General features: G+C 35.4%; 1 protein-coding gene across 7 annotated transcripts in view; it reads right to left on the bottom strand.

Annotated features, from left to right (window-relative positions):
- Positions 1-20,227, bottom strand: part of sh3pxd2aa (SH3 and PX domains 2Aa) — a 115,530-nt gene that overhangs the window by 62,767 nt on the left and 32,536 nt on the right. For all 7 annotated transcript variants that reach the window (XM_039688375.2, XM_039688384.2, XM_039688410.2 and 4 more), the window contains exons 3-5: positions 12,880-12,955; positions 11,298-11,374; positions 7,699-7,790 (exon numbers count right to left, since the gene is read on the bottom strand). In XM_039688375.2, coding sequence (XP_039544309.2) covers positions 7,699-7,790; positions 11,298-11,374; positions 12,880-12,955 — 245 coding nt within the window. The remainder of the gene's footprint in view (positions 1-7,698; positions 7,791-11,297; positions 11,375-12,879; positions 12,956-20,227) is intronic.

The following is a 20,227-nucleotide window of genomic DNA, read 5'->3' as shown; positions in this document are numbered from 1 at the left end:
TGTTTCTCAGAAATCGCACTCTGCACCTGTAAATGCACAAGAAGGTAATGGCCTTAAATCAACATCTGGGTGAGTAAATAATTCTGAGACAGAAGAGGTAAATTAACTAACCAGATGAAAGCCATCTTTGCTAATGACTGTGATGTATGGCAGTGTTTATAGGGTTTTTGAACCATCTGCTTAGAGGTTGCCACTGTGGATTTTACAGATCTTTAAATAATTATATTGTGTAACATGGATCTTCATTTTACCTCCTTACTTTTTTGTGTAATCATAAGATAAAAAACTGATTATTGTTGTTATTTTTTGAATTCATTCATAGTGTAAATAGCCGCTGCCTTTTTTAAAAAAATGGCTGATGCTGTTGGTTAAGGCTTAACTGCAGTTTTGTGTTGTTCTAGATTTAATTGAATTGATATCATCATGTGATATTGTTAAATTGGATGACATCATCTGAACCTGCCATATCTTGACTTTTAGTGAATTGACGCCATGGTGTGTATATAACTTCAGGTGGGAAATTTGATCATAGATCAGTATTTTCTGAAAGTGGCTCTCAAGATCAAGAGTGCTCACACGTGTCAGTGTGTTTTCCTCAGGGGAATTTATTTCCCGGTGGAAATCTTCAGTGCATTAATAATTCATATCCATCTAAAAACAGAAACACTAGCAGCACACTTACACGGCACAAACGCGTCTCAAATTTCACCTTCACTTCAACTGTCCTCGCGACAGACCACATTAAACCAATCCATTATTCCACATCCATTCAATGAACTCCATGACTCCAGATTTCTCCTTAAATGAAAGGCTAGGTAATGTTACAAAATGACCATCTGCTTCAAGCGAGATGAATTAAAAAGCTAGCTTGATTCAGAGTTCAGACATTTGGTCGTTTATAGGAATAGTTCTTCCAGAAATTAAAATGTATTGACCCTCTTTTTCAGTTGCTATAAAATAAGTGAATATTGAGATAGATTTCAGTTTTTTCGTCATTCGAAGCTAATGGTTTCAGAATATAGTGCGTTAGCTCATCGGAACAGTGTTTATTTAAAATAGAAATACATATTTTGTAACATTATAAATGTCACAATATTTTTATGATTTTCTTTATGACAACCAAGCCTGTATTGTTTGGGGTCTAGCTTTACTAAACCTAGCTTAAGAGCATTCCATGGTGCATATTCAATAGCCATGATATATATTGATATATCTCAAATTGAAGTTTGAGTATTGTTATGCTGCTACAGTAAAGCCTGAAAAAATTAATTATTTTGTTCACTGCTCCAAGATTCAAAGAAGAGTCATCATTCAAAAGGCATAGGCAAGGGTCCGGAGTCAAGTTTCTAGAAATCACAACAAACTTGAGCCAAGAACATATACATATACATATATATTGTGCCAACTATAACATTTTGACATATGGTGCAGTTAGAATCCGACTTTAAGCTCTGTAAATGGTTTTAAAACTAGTGACTCAACTTTCGAGATATTTCACTTATATTTGACTATACTGCGATCCAATCAGGGCTAAGTCCAATAGTCAAATGTTTATACATTTGTCAAACCAGACCACTAGAACCCTTTACATACAGTAATCAAACCATCCCACCATTTGATGTGAAGTTAGTGATGAGTTCCATGAATCTCAATCTCAGATAAATCACAGAATCGCAAAGATCAGCATAGTATCAACTGAATGTAGAATGCTAGAAAATACTGTACAGAAAGATTCATACACTTGTGTGGCCAAATATATCTACTGCCAAACACACACATTTAATATGTGTGACTTACAGTTCAAACCAAAGTCAAACACATACTGTACAGAGACTGATCACTGAGAAGATGCACACTCTCTTAAACATCAGACATTCATTGAGATTTACTAACTTCTGGTCTCCGAGTGATTCAGCCCGTGTATCTGAGACTGAGAGACGTACTCATCTAGCTTGACATGTCATTTTGCCATTGTCATTTGGCGGTGGTTGGCTGCATGGATGAGAAACTAATGACCAGAGTCTTCTGTCTCATATGGCATGAAAACAAGCCAGCTCCAGACAGACCAGTCAATGTGGTACTATTATCCAGCCAGCATATTCACAGTCTTCCACGACTTCTGAAACCTTCCGCTACCCCTGTCACGCTGCCTTCATTCCTTCATGCCTCCATTACATGACCAAAATAGTGATGTGATTCAGTAATCGCTCTTTGTTCCAGCCATTTGCATTCCCACTCATTTTTGTCCATTAGAATTTGTAACAACTTTCTAATACACTTCTTGTCAAAAGTCTAGATTAGCCTTTCTTCCTCTTTCTTCACGACTCGAGTACCAGTTTTGTTATTTAAAAAGTGAAGACGAAGCCCTCAACTGATGTTGATGTTGTCATGTTGTGTTTTGTTCTGATGCGTCACCCTCCACCGATCCACCAATTACGGACTCAGTAGTGTTGCAGCATTCGGGTTGCCAGCTCTTCTCTAGTTACCACAGCTGCAGATACAAACGTGTCGGAATCGGATAAAAAAAATTCTAACTTTGCGAAACCCCAAAAAACTTTGTTACAAAGTCTGAAATAAATAATTAACAGAAAAATCTCACTGTGTAGGACTCGTCACTTGCCATTGGAAGTTTCTAGCAGCCTACATTCCTACTGGATCCTGTAGCATATCTGGCAACCTCGAGTCATGGGGGAAGGCGGGGATACATCCTAATTTGAAAGTGATTGCAGGCCACAATTTTGCATACAGCTCCTTTAACATTCATATTAATAAGAAATGTTTCTTGAGCAGTAAATCAGCACAGTAGAATGATCTCTGAAGGATCATGTGACACTGAAGACTGCTGAAAATTCAGCTTCAGTATATTTAAAATGTAAGTCCTTGATTATAACATTGTGTAAGGTATGTTTTTGCCCACCTATAGAGCACACACGCATTCAAGGACACCTATACTACACACACACACATAAACACAAGCACACACACTCATAATTTACTGTCATGGACTTTGACTGTTATAATATAAATAACTGTCCACAGACGAGCAGAAACATAAAATCCGGAGAGTGTTCAAGGATGCACTGTAGATGACAGATACAACAAAGTTGTTGTGTTTTATGATTGTAAAGAGTGAGCAGTGTGTGTGTGTGTGTGTGTGTGTGTGTTGGTGTCAGTGCGTGGTTGTGTGTAGCCACTGCAGCATATGATGAATGTGTTTTGAACATGAAAATAGATTGCCTACTTCATATCACTGGGGAGAAATTCACACTGAGGGAAAGAAAAGCAGGGAATTTGAAAGAAGTATGTGACGGACAGCTCCGAGTACAGAAAAAAGTGCAAGAGAAACAGAAAAGAAAAAGACACAAGGATGAAAGTAAAATGGTTACAGGCTAATGTTCTTTTTGTTTGTTTTGTTCCACTACTACAGCGAAAAAGGCTGCCTACACGAGATTACAAAAACAATCCAACGGCGTGAGACACTGACAATTACCATTTAAACACACTCAAAAAGAAAAAGAAAAACTTGAATGCCTAAGTCATTTGTACTATGGTTACGGTGCCTTTTATTATTTAAAAATGAATGACTGAAAATAAATAATTAATTGAAAAATGTATTGAATACTTATTGAATAATACGTAATAATAAATTATGTTTTTAAAAGAAGTCAGCATTTATTTGATCAAAAATAGAGCAAAAACATTAATATTGCGAAGTATTACAATAAATTACTGTTGACGCTTGATTCCGCAGTGGAAGATTTGTTTATATCTCGGGAAAAAAAAACCCCTCAGAATTTTTAGTTTATGAATTGTGAAAATAAAACGTCGTAATTACCTTTCCATTCATTCTATTATAATATATTTTAGAATATATTTCTCAAGAAATGTCTTTATTTGTATCAATGTTAAAAACTGTTAAAGCTACACTGTGTAACTATTTTAGTTTATTCGTAGCTAAAAACACTTAGTTCTTTCAAAAATATATGTGCTCATTAATGTATATTTACTTCGTTCAAGTAATAAAGTATTATTGTGAGTGTATAATATGCCATTGAAAATACACATACGGGTAAGGGGTTCTAATGTCGGTCGCCATGTTACCCGTCCATCTTGAAAGTACATTAGCCAAAGAGGGACATACCCGTTAATTCAAGCTTCGCCTTTCGCGTTTACGTTTGAGTTAACAATCATGGACGAGGTCGAACTGGAAGCCATGTTAATCTTGGACTACATTGGCCACCGTACGAGTTAAAACGAAATCGGAATTGAGAGGAACAGAAACTAATATTCACTAGATGGTTATATACCTTTTCACCGCTAGATGGGGGTAAAAATCACACGGTGTAGCTTTAATGTTAATTGGTTGAAAGCTACAATATGTAGCTTTTTGGCCACAAGAGGGCGCAGTTTCAAAGGCGTATGCATGTATGTGACGCAGTGACGAGCTGAATGATGGAACTTGCTGTTACAGTGGTATGAAGCAGTTCGCGATTGCTAAAGAGACGGATATCACACGCGAGTCCCGCGGATATAAAAGAATAAGGAAATTTCATCCTATTGAAGTACACGCAAGTGCTGGATTACTCACACAGGTCAGTTTATTAGATGAATTAAACTTGTGAGGGAAACGCAGCACTGTTCCACTTGGTCTAACGTTACACTATCACACTAAACGGCATTTAAATGTGTGTTGAAAGTTATAATGTTATTCTACGTGTTACTGTAGTTCGTTTGCTATACGAAACTAGCAGCTAGATCAACATAAGAATAACATGAACATATTCTAACATTTCATCATGTCAAGCTAACGTTATAACATTGATTTGTTTCATGTACATTTGCTCACCTGTCTAATAAAGCTGTAAAGTCGTGACTCGTGAAGTTCTGTCAAGTCCAAATTACTCACGGACGCTAGCTCTCTGTCGAGTGGAAGTCAATCTCAGACCGCTAGCTCTCGGCATCTCAAAAACATCACGCTGATATTGATCCTCATTTTAGTTGTCCTTGTTTGTCCCAAAGTCTATGTTTGAACGAAACAAGAACTGGGTGCTGCTAAGCGTTACTCACTACGCAGTAGTCTACGTCTGTCACCATGGTTACGTCATGGCTATGGCAATACGAGCGGAAACCGAGGGTAGCGCGGATATTGCGTCATTGACAGGCGACTTTTTTTTCCGGGACGGCCACTTATTTAAAATTTACATTTCTCTGAAATAATAGAACTTTGGAGACTTTTGGGATATTGTAAGTACACAACTGCAGGAAATATATCACATTCTTACATAATTCTTACATATTGGACCTTTAATATTTATGTGGAAATCATGATGCATTTTTAAAATGATTCGAACAACATTTATTTGAAATAGATTTGTTTGTAACATTATATGTCACGACTGTCACTTTTGATTACGATGGATTTTTGTAATTTTTTGATTACTTTTGAATGATGGAAAAAAAAACGTTTTTGAATGAAATATCCCCTTTAAAAAAATCTTACTGACCCCAAACATTTGAATGCTAGCGTAAATAACAAATGAATTACTCCTAACATGGGCGCCTCCTTCTCTATTCATTTTTTGTAGGTTAATTCTTTTGGCTCGAATTTTCATGGGATTTACAGGAGCTAATTATGGACCAGCCTAGGGAAAGACGTTCACATACACACTCACAGAGGACTGTGCATATCCACATCAGTGTTAATTAAACAATACCATTGCGTCGCTGTGATTAAAATCTGTCGGGATGGGAGTAACTTAAAGCTGGAGAATGAAGAAAATCTCTGTCTTTTCCTCTTTCACACATAGAAACACATTTGCACCTCTCCTGAAACCCACACAGATTCTCTTACAATGAAGATGCGACATTCTTGACAGCCAAATTATGAACATTTTTACAGAGCTAATCAAAGAAAACTATATAAATACAGCAGTCGGCTTTAAGATTTACACAACACCTTGCAGAGTGTGTGGGAGTGTGAGAAATCATGTGTCCGTTTTTTTAGCACAGTATGCAGCATGTCATCGGCACATTGAATGCCCAGATAATACAAACAAAATCGCGTGTGGAATACTGTATCCCACAATGCAATTCACTCATCTTCCATTTCCAGTACCATAATAAATAAAATAGTACTATTTTAAAGTCCCCCATGGTGAAAATCAAGCTTTTAATGTTGTTTATATGTCTATGTGGTGTTTTTAAAAGGGTTTTTCTGAATTTTGGACATCAGGCCTCATTTCTAATTTAGCCATTTAAATGATTATACATCATTTTAGGACTGTAGCTTTTCCGGTTTCCCCCTCCCGCTATAGCTAATACACTTATAAAGAAAATAAAGAAAAAAAATTATAAATTACTAAACTAAAAATATGGATGGATATTAATAAATTATCTTTGAATTTAGATAAAACAAAGGTATGACGTTTGGTAATTAATTATAAAGAATATCCGCGTTTACTAAATAAAGCAAGGGTGTAACATTCAAGCTATTTAACCCTCTGGGGTTGTTCGTTTCAGAGTCACACTCGGGGTGTTCGGGTCCAAATGGACCCAAAGGGCGGGATTCATATTTAAATTTTTTTTTTTTTTTTACTCGTTTTTATAATTTTTTCTTTTCTATTTTGGTGTTTTGAGAAATTTTCAAAAAAAAAATTATAATTATTTTATTTTATAATTATAATTTATACATAATTATTTGCAATTATTATGTATAAATTATTATAGTTGTGGATTCATGTTCTTTCATGTTCATGTTCTTAATAATTGTGTTTCACCACACAGAAACACAATTATTATAATTATTATATTATTTTATAATATTATAATTAATTATAAATTATTTGCAATAATTATGACAAAATTTCCCCCATTGAACATAATAGAAAAAAAAAAATATATATATATATATATATATTTTTTTTTTTTTTTTTTTAAAAGCTGTATTTCATTTTAGAGTCAAGCCTAGGCCTCATAAAAGCAATTTTTGAAATGAGATGGATGCCATCTGGTGGACAAACTGAGCATTTTAGAAAATGCAAAACACATGTATAATCTGAATTTTTGGTGTGTTTGTGTATAAAAGTGTGTTTGTGTGTGTGTATGTGTGTCTGGATGTGTCTGTTTTGCACTCTTGATGTTTTATAGATTCACCCCTTCACTGTTGTGTGCTTTTTTTTCAAGATCGTGGCTAATTTGTAGATTGTACGCACAAAAAAGCTTTCCCATTCATTTTCCATGCGGGTCCATTTGGTCCCGAACACCCCAAGTGTGACTATTTTTTTTTTTTTTACAAACACTTAGACTATTCACATCCTGTCCACAATTTTTTTGGGTGTTCAAATACCAAATACCAACAAAGTCACCAAATTTCGGACCATTCCGAGGAAGCTGTGATTTAAAAAAAAAAAAATTATTTAAATTCTTCGGGTCCATTTGGGCCGAACAACCCCAGAGGGTTAAAGGCATGAATCATTTTTTTACAGGAAAAACATTTAAATATGTCATTTTGGTGATGAAAATGAGTTTTAAGGGATACAATTATAGACTACAGTGGGACTTTAAAAAATAGCATTCAGTATATGGTATAGCGCAGTGTGCATTAAGAACTACGCAACACTTTACTTGATTCATATTTGGCTTCATTCATATTTCTCTTGTGTGGACACATTGGTTTGTGAAGATCTGTGTGACACTCACTCTACAGGAGGGCTGATATCATCTGGTTTGGTCTCGAAGAAGCGGAGAACATCCTCGCTTTGCGAAATCTGGGGTGGAAGCCGGACCAGCGCCTGACGAGACAGAAAGAACATGAAACCGGACAAACAAAACATTAAGACAACCACACAGAAACACAGCAGACTAATGAATCCACAACTATACCAAATGTTCTTTCCTTAGATCGGATGTCTAGAAATCTCAACACTTTACCTGAAGGGGTTTGCATAAGACTTGAATATGTCTTGAATATGAAGTAGGGTTTATGCATGTTTATGACAACTGTCATTAAGTGTCTTTCGCTCAATAATGACATTTTGAATGCAAATAACTGTCACCCCATTTTTTGAATAGACATGGAAATGCACATTTCAAACTTAGGTAAATGGTTGTAATTCAAGAATTCTTTGGAATATAGACATAAGATTGGTCTCGTTTTAAAGAAGACATTTGGCAGATTTTTGTCCAAGTGAAATAAATTAAGAAAGTGAAACAGAAAAAAAGTTATAGAAGTTTGAGTTTATGGAAATGTATATATTTTATATAAAATATATATTTCAAAACCTAGGCTACCCTAAAACTGACGAAAAATCAAAGCCAAAAATCTGAACAAGTTGTGTTTAAAATTTTAGGTTGATATCTCAAAAAATTAGCTTTCAGTGAGATTTTGTTTGGGCGCAGTTTTAAACGCGTCCACTAGGGCACAACCAGACTCCATTACTGCCCATCTAAGGGCGCCTCCACTTCCACATGTGTTTTGAGTGATCTGAACCATTATTTTTACAATTTTCACACAATTTATGAATTGTGTCATATGAATTGTGTCAATTGTGTAACACATACAAAGAACACGCAAGCGTGTTATAACTTATTGCCTCAACACAAATGGTGAATTTATTATTCATGACAAAGACACTAACGGGTTATGTTGTACCCGTCAAGGTGTCAAAAAAGACATCTCAAACAATGTCATATTTGCATTAAAAATGTCATAACTGAGCAAATGACACTTAATGACAGTTTTCACAAACATGCATAAAACTTCCTTCATATTCAAGACATATGTCATGTCATGGTTATGAAGGTGTCATGTTAGTCTTATGAACACCCCTTCAAGTAAAGTGCTACCAAAATCTTTTTAATTAAGCAAATTAAAACATCACCACAGACAAGGTGTAAATGTAAATGTAATAAACCTCAAGAAGTTTTTTTAACTAAAACAAAACTAGAAAACTATTGATTTTAGTGTCTTTCATGGCATTCTAAAGACGCCATTTTGCTTCAACAAACTGCATAAATGTCTAACAAATTCACTTTGTGTTCCAACTGCTTTCAAAGCTCTCAAACATGATTTGAAAATTAGTGAAAGAACATAGGAAGATAAAAAGGAAAGAGAGAGCGAGAGAGAGAGAGAACTCCTCTGAAGAATCCCTGGAGTAAATACTGTTGTTTATTTATTTTTGAAGAGCACAATGCAATTAAATGGAGATCTAATTAAAGCTTTCAGGAAATAGCTGGTAAACATCCTACGTTTAAGCCCTTCAAAGACACATCCCCTTCTCTTTTTCTCTCTCTCTCTTTCTCATGGAGGGATGTTGGTGCGTTCTACACTGAAAGGACAGAGGAAATCTGCAGGAAGTTAGTTATCAAATTGTCATATAAGCAACTGTCACATAATTAAAGGTTGACTTAAATAAATGTTTAACTAGGGCTGTCAATTTAGTCCTTTAATTTAGTTTGACTAGAAAATTGCATTCACAATTGTCCCCTGAACCGTTCATAAAGTAAACGCCATAACCAAAAATGCCACCTTCTTGTCTTTTTTTTTTTATTCAGTCTTTATAAACAAAGTCTTTGAGTTGCCTTTATTTAGGGGCATTTCTATTCAAATATTTACATGCAGCTAATTAGAAATTGATTGTATTAATCTTTTAATCGATTGCCATTATAAATGGGCACCTGAAGGACACATTTACATTAAGATTAATTCTATGATCAAAGTTTTTAGACGTGTATTTTGAATGTCCTTTGTGTGAACGTCATGGGGATTGTTGTCACAACAGCAGTCTTTCCAAGACATCCCATAATCTCACTATCTCACTATCTCAGCTCAGTTTAACAGCTGCTCTCCACTTGTGTGTGTGTGTGTGTTTACATCCACTTTGTGTGTGTGCAATGGATTGTTTTTAAAAAGTTGGCTCTATTCCATCAGGAAGGAGGGGGAAGGAAAGGAAAAGAGACAAGACACTTGAAGGCAAAAGATAAAGAGAGGGAGAAATAGAGAGGAGGAAGGAACGAGTCGTTAAAATTCCACAAACTAATCTTAAGGGTGTTATTCAGTAACCTATAGCTATTGCAAAGTAAACATGACAGCGGATACGAATAAGAGCAAGTGTCTGTTTGGTGTAATAGCATTATCATATTTCAACAAGATGGCAGATATTCTCTGATAATGAGGCAAATTCACACTCAAAACCTGACGTGGAACATGCAAATGCAGCACCATTGCTTAGGGTGACATTTGGGGATCTGACAACACTATTTAAGGTTTGAAACCTATAGAGGAAGTCTAGACAAAAGGCCAATGGGCCTTAAAGGTTCAAAGTAGTTTCAATACAATGTGTTTTATACAAATTTAGATGTAATTTATTAAAGGGATAGTTCACTTTGAAATTAATATCACTTCCTAGATCTAGCTTCAGACCGAAGCGCAGTACCACTTGGACGTGGCTGTGGTTAGAAGAGGTAAAAACGATATAAATACTGTTCAATTTCTCACACAAACCGCTCGTTTCGTGTCTTAGGCCATCAATGTGTACTTACATTTACGAGTCATTAAATCATGTTTAATTTGGACTTCTCTGTGCATGCTCTTTGAGGTGGTGACCATAGACCTCCATTATATGACTGGCAGACAAGAACGGTTTGACCTAAAAATATCAAAATTGAAACTACTGCGGAAACAAAGACACCTACATCTTGGATGCCCTTGAGGTAAGCTAAAACATATCAAAAAATAATTTCAAAGTGAACTATCCCTTTAAACAAGTTGGTCAGTGTATGCATATTAGAAAGCTATTTAACTGCTTTTAAAAGAAAATTAAAAGAGCTTAATTACAAAAGTTGACCACCCTAAAATACATTGTATATATATATAAAATATTATATTTTTTTAATAAAATAACGTTTCTGTAGCTAATTAATAAAAGATAAAAAAGTACATATCCTTATTGAATTGATTTTAAATGGTTTATTTTAGGTAATTCTTCTTTGAACAGCAGGAATGTAGTCCAAAGAATATCAGTGCAGAACAAAAAGGGGCTTAACACTGGACCCTGTGGAACGCCAATGCCATAGCCACACCTTTAATGATGTTTTTAACATCATGCTGAACACACACACATGGGTGTGAGCAACACTTCCCCATGACAACATGTGACACACATCATTGTCAAAGGAAAATGATTATAAAGAACCTCTCTCTTAATGATTTTCTACACAAAGTAACAGCTTACACATATTTGATGAGAAAATAAATGAGGACAAAACACAAAAGCACAGGGAAAAAAAAAGCAACTTACTCTGCAATAGTCGTCAATAAAGCGTAGTCTTTTCATGGCCACGTCTCTCACATGACTTCGTCGGAATAGGATTTTGCCTTTAAAATAAAAGGAAGAGTCAAATATGTGGTCTACTTCTCAAGATCATGTCTACTTATTTGTATCATTTTTTTAAACTTTAAATGAAATATTCAATGATGCATTTAAAAATGTTGCTCATTTACATATGCCACCAAGGTCAAATTATCTAGCTTCAAGAAATGTGTTGATATTGGAAGAATAATTTGAAATACATTTTGGAAAGCAGTTAGAATGCATTGGAAAATTATCCACAAATCTGTTGCATTCTATTCCATTGCTTTCCAGAAATAATTTGATTCTGTCATAAAATAACATTACTGCTTTTTGAATGTAAAATGTAAAATATGACATAAAAGGATATACACACAAATATGCCCAAATAAAAATATGCAACTTTATCAAGCCAGTGAAAATATTAACAGGGCAAAAAAAAAAAAAAAATCTTCATAGTTGAGCCCTGCTCACTGTAAGCAAAGCCCAGAGCATTTTCAGATAGTGTTCAGAAACATGAGCAGCTCCTGAAGAGAGACGCCATGTGTTCTTCTTGAGATCTAGAACATCTTAATCAGATTCAGACGTTTGGAGGAGATAAGATCACCACGTAGCACCAAACTCCAGCTGTCATGCTCTCCGGTCTCAAGCTGTTTATTCTCAAGTAAAAACTGAGAGATACGCCGGCAGCAACGTGCAGATTGAATTTCTTATGAAACAAACATTTATAAAGCAACTGTATATTCACCTTCATCTGTTCATTCTCATATTCTATTATATGAAACTGCTCAAACTGCTTCCTCAAAAAAACAAAACACTGACGTAAAGACCTGAAGAATTCAAAGCATTATCGCAAATATTTTATTATTGAAGTTGATATATATCCTTAGGTAAAAAAAAAAAAAAATCAATACGCCTTTTAACAAAAGAAAATCAATACGAAATGAAATACGTGTGACGATAAAAATCTAATCGGTCCCTCTTTACTGTCCCAGTGGAGTCCAATAATCAGACTGGAATTAAATGGAGACAGTGCATGGATTTAATGGTTTGACACTTAATACCATAATACAGCGGCTGCAAGTGGTTTTATAATCCACTTAATATTATAGTAATCCAACCAATTACATTGCATCCAATGGAGCCTGTGATAATCTGAGTTTGTGTGTTCATACTGAAGGATGTGAGAACAAACAGAGAACATCAGAGGGACTGCTGGATGACAATAGATTTCAGCCACGTCAGCAAGGAAAAACGTGTCTCGATCTCTCTGTCTCCGTCTCGCTCTCCTCTTTTTCTTCTTATTGATGGCTCTTGTTCTCGGGGAACGGTGCTGCTCATCTCAATGACTCGTGAGCCTGTTTCCAGCATGCGTGTGTGTGTGTAAGTCAAGAACAGAAGCACGACCCTGTCCCAGCATAACCATGACTTATTGTGGACAGATCTGCTGACACCATGTATTTGCAGGTCTGTGTGTGTGTGTGTGTGTGCAGAGGAGAGAAAGCGGAGGACTAATTCCTCCCAAAATCACCTGGAAGAAAAGGAATAATCCGTTTTTTGGGATCTTTCTGCCCTCCCTCGATTGGGAACTTGTCAAGAATCTGCATCTGTGGGAAGACGCAAGAAACACAACATGTAAACGACAAACTATGATAATAGACACCACTTAATGAACTCCTAAAGATACTAGCAATACAAAAGAGGACTATTTAGAAAAATGAATACATGAAAAAATGAAAAATTAACGATTTAAGAAACCTGTTGAATCAGAGTTTTATGGAAGCTTGTTTCCTCCACTGAATAAAAAAAATTGCGACTTTTCATCTCACAATTGCGAGATATGAAGTCAGAATTGTGAGAAATAAAGTCGCGATTGCGTGTTATAAAGTCAGAATTGTGAGATATAAAGTCAGAATTGCGAGATATAGTCAGAAATGTGTGATATAAAGTCGCAATTGCGAGATATAAAGTCAGAATTGCGTGATATGAAGTCAGAATTGCGTGATATAAAGTCAGAATTGCGAGATATAAAGTCGCAATTTTGAGAAAAAAGAATTGCGACTTTATATCTCACAATTCTGACTTTTTTCTCACAATTGCGAGTTTACATCTCACAGTTCTGACTTTATATCTCGCAATTCTGACTTTATAACACATAATTGCGAGTTTATATGTCAAAATTCTGACATCTTTTCTCAGAATTGTGAGATATAAACTCGCAATTGCGACTTATCAGGTCAATTCTAAGGGGAAAAAAAGACTAGCTTTTTTCCCCCTCAGAAAATAGTTTAAATCTCATATTTCTGACTTTATAACACGCAATTGCGACTTTATATCTAGAAATTCTGACTTTATAACACGCAATTGCGACTTTATATGACGCAATTACGACTTTATATCTTGCAATTCTGACTTTAAAACACGCAATTGCGACCTTATTTCTCACAATTCTGACTTCATATCTCACAATTGTGACTTATATCACGCAATTCTGACTTTATATCTCGCAATTGCGACTTTATATCACACAATTCTTACTTTATATCTCGCAATTTTGACTTTATATCTCGCAATTCTGACTTTAAAACACGCAATTGTGACTTTATTTCTCACAATTCTGACTTCATATCTCGCAATTGTGACTTTATATCACGCAATTCTGACTTTATATCTTGCAATTCTTACTTTACATCTCAGTTCTGAGAAATAAAGTCAGAATTGCGAGATGTAAACTCGCAATTGTGAGAAAAAATTCAGAATTGTGAGATACTGTAGAAAGTCGCAATTACTTTTTTATTTTACATTCTCTTCCAGAAACAAGCTTCCACAGAGTTTTAGATTTATGGTTTCTCAAAGAACTTTTCAGTGAAGAGTTCTTAAAAGAAACATTTTTGAAGAACATTTTAATAATCTGAAGAACCTTTTTCCACTATAACCTGTTGTAGAATGGAAAGGTTCAGTGAATGGTAAACATTCTTAATGGAACCATCAATGCCAATAAAGAAGCTTTACTTTTAAGAGCAAACAAAGTGTTTTGATTTGGCCTAACAGGGAAAAATCCACATTCTCCTTTCTATGCATAGTGAAAAATGTCATGATCTCTGTTTAAAATCCTGAGCTTATGTTTCCTGAAAACCCAATCATTTTGTTTTCGCTTCATTTTCCGCCACTTTCCTCATTTTTTTTTTTTTTGCCTTTTGGGGATTTGAAGTACAAACAGCTGTAGATTATTTCTAAGGATCCCACGAACACATGTAAATCTCTGCTCTAAGAATTGAAAACAACTACTGGAAACCATCAACAGAAGCTGAAAGATTCAACATGAGCTGCTCTCATGCAAATGTGATCCTGGAAGAGCTCTGGCTGAAACTCCCGGTGGGCTGGGCTCATTAGTAGGAAACATACAACTGGGAGATTGAGAAAAGTTTAGAAGTAGCTGTTGTGGGAACCAAATTGCTGACCATTATAAGAATAAGAACAAAAATATTAGGCAAAGATTACGAGGTTAAAAAAAAAACAAATACTATAATAAATTCAGTGGGGATGCTAGTTTAATTCCAGATTTTTCATAAGTTCACTTGTTTCCTGCAGTGTTAATTTTGACTATTTAGATGTAATACCTCTTTAAATAGTTTCTTTATAGTCTTAAGATTTAGAACTTTTAAAATCTGTAGTAAAAAAAAAATTTCATTCAAAAAAATGCACAACTCTTCCAAAGTTAATGGGAGAGTATGCCATTTTTTTCATGAACACTTTTTGTTTGATAGTGATCAATAATAGAAGTGGTCTAAATATTAAAACATTGTACATATATCTTCTGTGGAAGTCTCAGGACCAAAAAAAAGTCCAATCATTGCATCTTGAAACCCCGCCCTCTGCTGCAGCTCATTTACATTTAAAGGGCCAAGCACAAAACGGTGCGTTTTTGCAAACCCTCAAAAAATGACAACTTCAACATGCTATATAAAAAATATCTGGGGGGTATGTTGTGATAAAGCTTCACAAACACACCCAGGGGACATCAGAGACTTATTTTACATCTTGTGAACTCACCAACCAACTAAAATATTTGAATCTTTAAAATTAGAAAATTCAGATTCTTTACATTTAGAATCTTTAGTTCTAAAAACAAAAGGGAGGGGAAAGCGACACGAAACAGAGTTTGGAGGATCTATTTCTTCTAATAGGCTTTTAATGTCTTTCCCACAAGGCCTGTCAGAATGTATGTTCTCCAGGTACAACGAGGTCAGGCTGTGGAGCCGGGACACACCAGATGTGCAGTGTCTCTCACTGTTTCTCACAGCCGGTCCTGTTGAAAAATCTCCCCCAGAACCCTCTTGGTCGTGCATTAGCATGAATCCATGGCAGTGAGTAATGGAAATCTGAGTCTGAATCTGTAATTAAGGGCATCAAACACATATGTAGGGGTCATTGGTGCACACTAATAGGGTTGTGAGGATCTGGGTCAGATGGCATGAAGAATTGGAGGCTAAAAACAGATCACGTCTCACAGATGTAAAACATCTTTTGTTTGCCCAGACCCTGAACTTATAATAATGATAATAATAACGCATCATTTGTGCTTTTTGCAGATTATCTGAGTGACTATCAACCATAGAGCAACAGAATGTCTATGTTATTTTTAAACAGTCAGCAGATCTTGTTTATAATTTACACTACACTCTCAGAAAAAAAGGTACAAAAGCTGTCACTGGGGCTGTACCTTTTCAAAAGGTATACACTTTTGTACCCAAAGGCTGCATATTGGTACCTTAGTGGTACACATTAGCACCTAAAATGTATATATTAGCTCCTGAAATGGACATATTAGCACCTAAAATGTACATATTAGCCCCTAAAATGTACATATTAACACTTAAAATGTACATATTAACACTTAAAATGTACATATTAGCACCTAAAGTGTACATATCAGCACCTAAAATTTACATATTAACACTTAAAATGTACATATTAGCACCTAAAATGTAAATATTAGTACTTAAGTTGTACATATTAGCACCTAAAATGTACATATTAACACCTAAAATGTACATATTAGCACCTAAAATGTACATATCAGCACCTCAAATGTACATGTTAACACTTAAAATGTACATATTAGTACTTAAGATGTACATATTAGCACCTAAAGTGTACATATTAACACCTAAAATGTACATTAGAACCTAAAATGTACATATTAACACCTAAAATGTACATATTAGTACTTAAAATGTACATACTTGGAACCTAAAATCTACATATATTAGCTTGCATCACAGGAATAATTGGTATTTTGAATATATTAATATAGAAAAAAACTATTTTAAATTGTTTGTAAATTAATGTTTTTAATATATGTTTTATTTAAATAAGTTCATTCTTAGAGACCTCTTTTTATGCAAAAAAAAAAGGAGGGGACAGAAAATCAAGATACACAGATAAACAGAGAAGAGGACTGTACAAGGAAAATGGAAATATGACAAGCAGGATAAATGAAATGACAGTAAGCAGGAGAAGAGGATGAAGAGGCTGGGAAGAGGAAAAATAAAGATGTGAGTGAGAACAGACAGAACGAGGAGAAGTTTCTGCATTTCCCAACCACTGAGGCACCTGGAAGACTTCCTGAGTCTCCATAGCAACAGGGGGCGGGAAGAGAGGAGAACGAGCCAGTGATTGGGTGATGGTGTGTGTGGAAGAGAATGTTGTGAAGAATGGACACACACACATATATATATATGTCATACAAGCATCTAAATAGTCTTAAAACTGACTTTTTCACTACATTTTTGCAAATAAATAAATGTTAAATCTATAGTGACTTATTATCAAAGTGTATTAACAACTACAACAGTACCAATATATTTGTATTGTATTTTGGTGAAATATGACTTGAAACATTTCTCCGATCGAGATGAGAGCGATTGTCACTCCAGCAAAATCACAGCTACAGTGTTTTGGGTGGTTGCCAGGGTGTTGCAACCACCCAAAACATTGGTGGTGAACTTAAAGAGATACTCCACTTTTTTTTTGGAAATACTCTAGGCTCATTTTACAACTCCCCCAGAGTTAAACAGTTGAGTTTTTACCGTTTTCGAATCCATTCAGCCGATTTTCTGATATTTTGAAGAATATCAGTAACCAGAGAGTTTCTGGTCTCATTGACTTCCATAGTATATATTTTTTTCCTACTATGGAAGTCAGTGAGACCAGAAACTGTCTGGTTACTGATATTCTTCTAAATATCAGAAAATCGGCTGAATGGATTCGAAAACGGTAAAACCCAAATGTTTAACCCTGAGGGAGTTTTAAAATGAGCCTATTTCCAAAAAAAAAAAAGGAGTATCCCTTTAAGTAAATACATTTAAAAAAATATAATTATTATATTTATACTTGGTTTTTATTTTTGGGGTAAAATGTGACTTGAAACATTTCTAGAAAGAGAGAATGAGAGTCAGAAATTGATACTTATGAATTGATTTATTTAAAATGTCCTATATCAAATCCAGCTCCATGAAGTCTCCTATTCGATATGAGAGTGAATGTAACTCCAGCAAAGTCAGAGATAAGTGTGTGAACCACATAAAACTCTTTGTTAGCCCTTTCAAGGAGCTGCACCAGGGGGCCCTCCTGGTAAAACACAGCCAAGGAGTTTGAGGAAATTGCAAGAGAGTGAGCTCTGTCATGCAGCTCCATCAATGGGCTTATTGAGGTCCAAACTTCTATGCATATTTCATGACACTTAAAACAGTGATCTGATGCCTGCTATAGAGCTACACACAGGGGCTATATTCTACCCCTCCTTTATAATTCATCTAATGTTGTTAAGGCTTCTTGCTACTATTTTTTTTTATCTGTCTTGCTCCTTTCATTCATCTGCACACATCTCACGACCCAAATAATGACGGTGGGCATGAGACCCAGTGCTAATGCTTGTTGATTGGGCTCATGTTGCATGATGTCATAAACTAGCAATTACACAAAGTTCAGTTTGTACAAACATTGACTTATTCTAAAAACAAGATGTCAGCTTCAAAGAAAAAACACTTTGAGGAGAACTGTTAAGTATTTAAAATGCGTCAAACAGTCTTGCAAATTACTTGCTGAGTGAGTTTCGGCAGGGTGACAGATATCCAAACATGAACAACTCTCCCACGGTATAATCCTCCTGGAACCATTCGAAGCGTGCTCTGAGTCTGAACATTCACTCAATAAACTGATTTGGACAGAGAATTAAAAAAATAGACTTTCACGTTCTGTCAAGAAAATATTAAGTGGTGTTCAAAAATCATAACTACAATGCTAGGCTGTTTTGGACGGTTGCTAGGGAGTTGCTATGCAGTTGATAGATGTTTTGTATGGTTGCGAGTACATTGCTATGCAGTTGATAGATGTTTTGGGTGGTTGCTAGTGTGTTGCTATGCAGTTGATAGATGTTTTGGATGGTTGCTAGGGCGTTGCTATGCAGTTGATAGATGTTTTGGATGGTTGCTAGTGCTTTGCTATGCAATAGATAGATGTTTTGGATGGTTGCTAGTGTGTTGCTCTGCAGTTGATAGATGTTTTGGATGGTTGCTATGGCATTGCTATCCAGTTGATAGATGTTTTGGAGGGTTGCTAGGGCATTGCTATCCAGTTGATAGATGTTTTGGATGGTTGCTAGGGCGTTGCTATGCAGTTGATAGATGTTTTGGATGGTTGCGAGTACATTGCTATGCAGTTGATAGATGTTTTTGATGGTTGCTAGTGTGTTGCTATGCAGTTGATAGATGGTTTGGATGATTGCTAAGGCGTTGCTATGCAGTTGATAGATGTTTTGGATGGTTGCTAGTGTGTTGCTCTGCAGTTGATAGATGTTTTGGATGGTTGCTATGGCATTGCTATCCAGTTGATAGATGTTTTGGAGGGTTGCTAGGGCGTTGCTATGCAGTTGATAGATGTTTTGGATGGTTGCGAGTACATTGCTATGCAGTTGATAGATGTTTTGGATGGTTGCTAGTGTGTTGCTATGCAATTGATAGATGGTTTGGATGATTGCTAAGGCGTTGCTATGCAGTTGATAGATGTTTTGGATGGTTGCTAGTGTGTTGCTCTGCAGTTGATAGATGTTTTGGATGGTTGCTATGGCATTGCTATCCAGTTGATAGATGTTTTGGATGGTTGCCAGGGTGTTGCTATGCAGTTGATAGATGTTTTGGATGGTTGCCAGGGTGTTGCTATGCAGTTGATAGATGTTTTGGATGGTTGCTAGTGTGTTGCTATGCAGATGATAGATGTCTCAATGCTTGCTAGGGTTGTTTGCGTGTTTTTAATATTATTATTTAACACCAAATTAATCACAGTGCAGTTTAATAATATTATTACATTATTAATAGTATTAAATAAATACCAAGAGCAATATAATAATATGAATATCAATAATGATGATAATAATAATAATTTTGGCTGCTATTTTCACGTGTGGCTGTAAAAACACGCAGGAGAATACAGTAATCAAAGTCATAAAACACGACCACACAAACATAAACGAGACTGAACAATGAACAGGGGAAACTAAGGGATTAAATTCACAAATTGAATAACAGAACTAAAAACAGGTGTGTAATATAATCAGAGGTCATTGAAACTAAAGCAAACAGAACTTAGGCAAAGGATAAAAATGAGACCAAAACAGAACAAGTACGTATCAATATTATTAACTAATATTCTGGTTCATAAATTTGGCTTAGATAGCTTGATCACTAATTTAGTGTAATGTGATCTTTCACCAATATATATAAAATAAGCAAGTCTGGTTGCTTAGAAAGGTAAAGGTAATTGCATTTGAGGTACAAAGCATGATGGGTTACACACTGAATATTATTACTTAGGGTTTG

The sequence above is a fragment of the Pimephales promelas genome, chromosome 6, assembly GCF_988280905.1.
Source record: "Pimephales promelas chromosome 6, fPimPro1.hap1.1, whole genome shotgun sequence".
NCBI classification, from domain to species: domain Eukaryota; kingdom Metazoa; phylum Chordata; class Actinopteri; order Cypriniformes; family Leuciscidae; genus Pimephales; species Pimephales promelas.
Note: the sequence above shows the minus strand (reverse complement) of the source record. Positions and strands in the feature narration are given on the sequence as shown.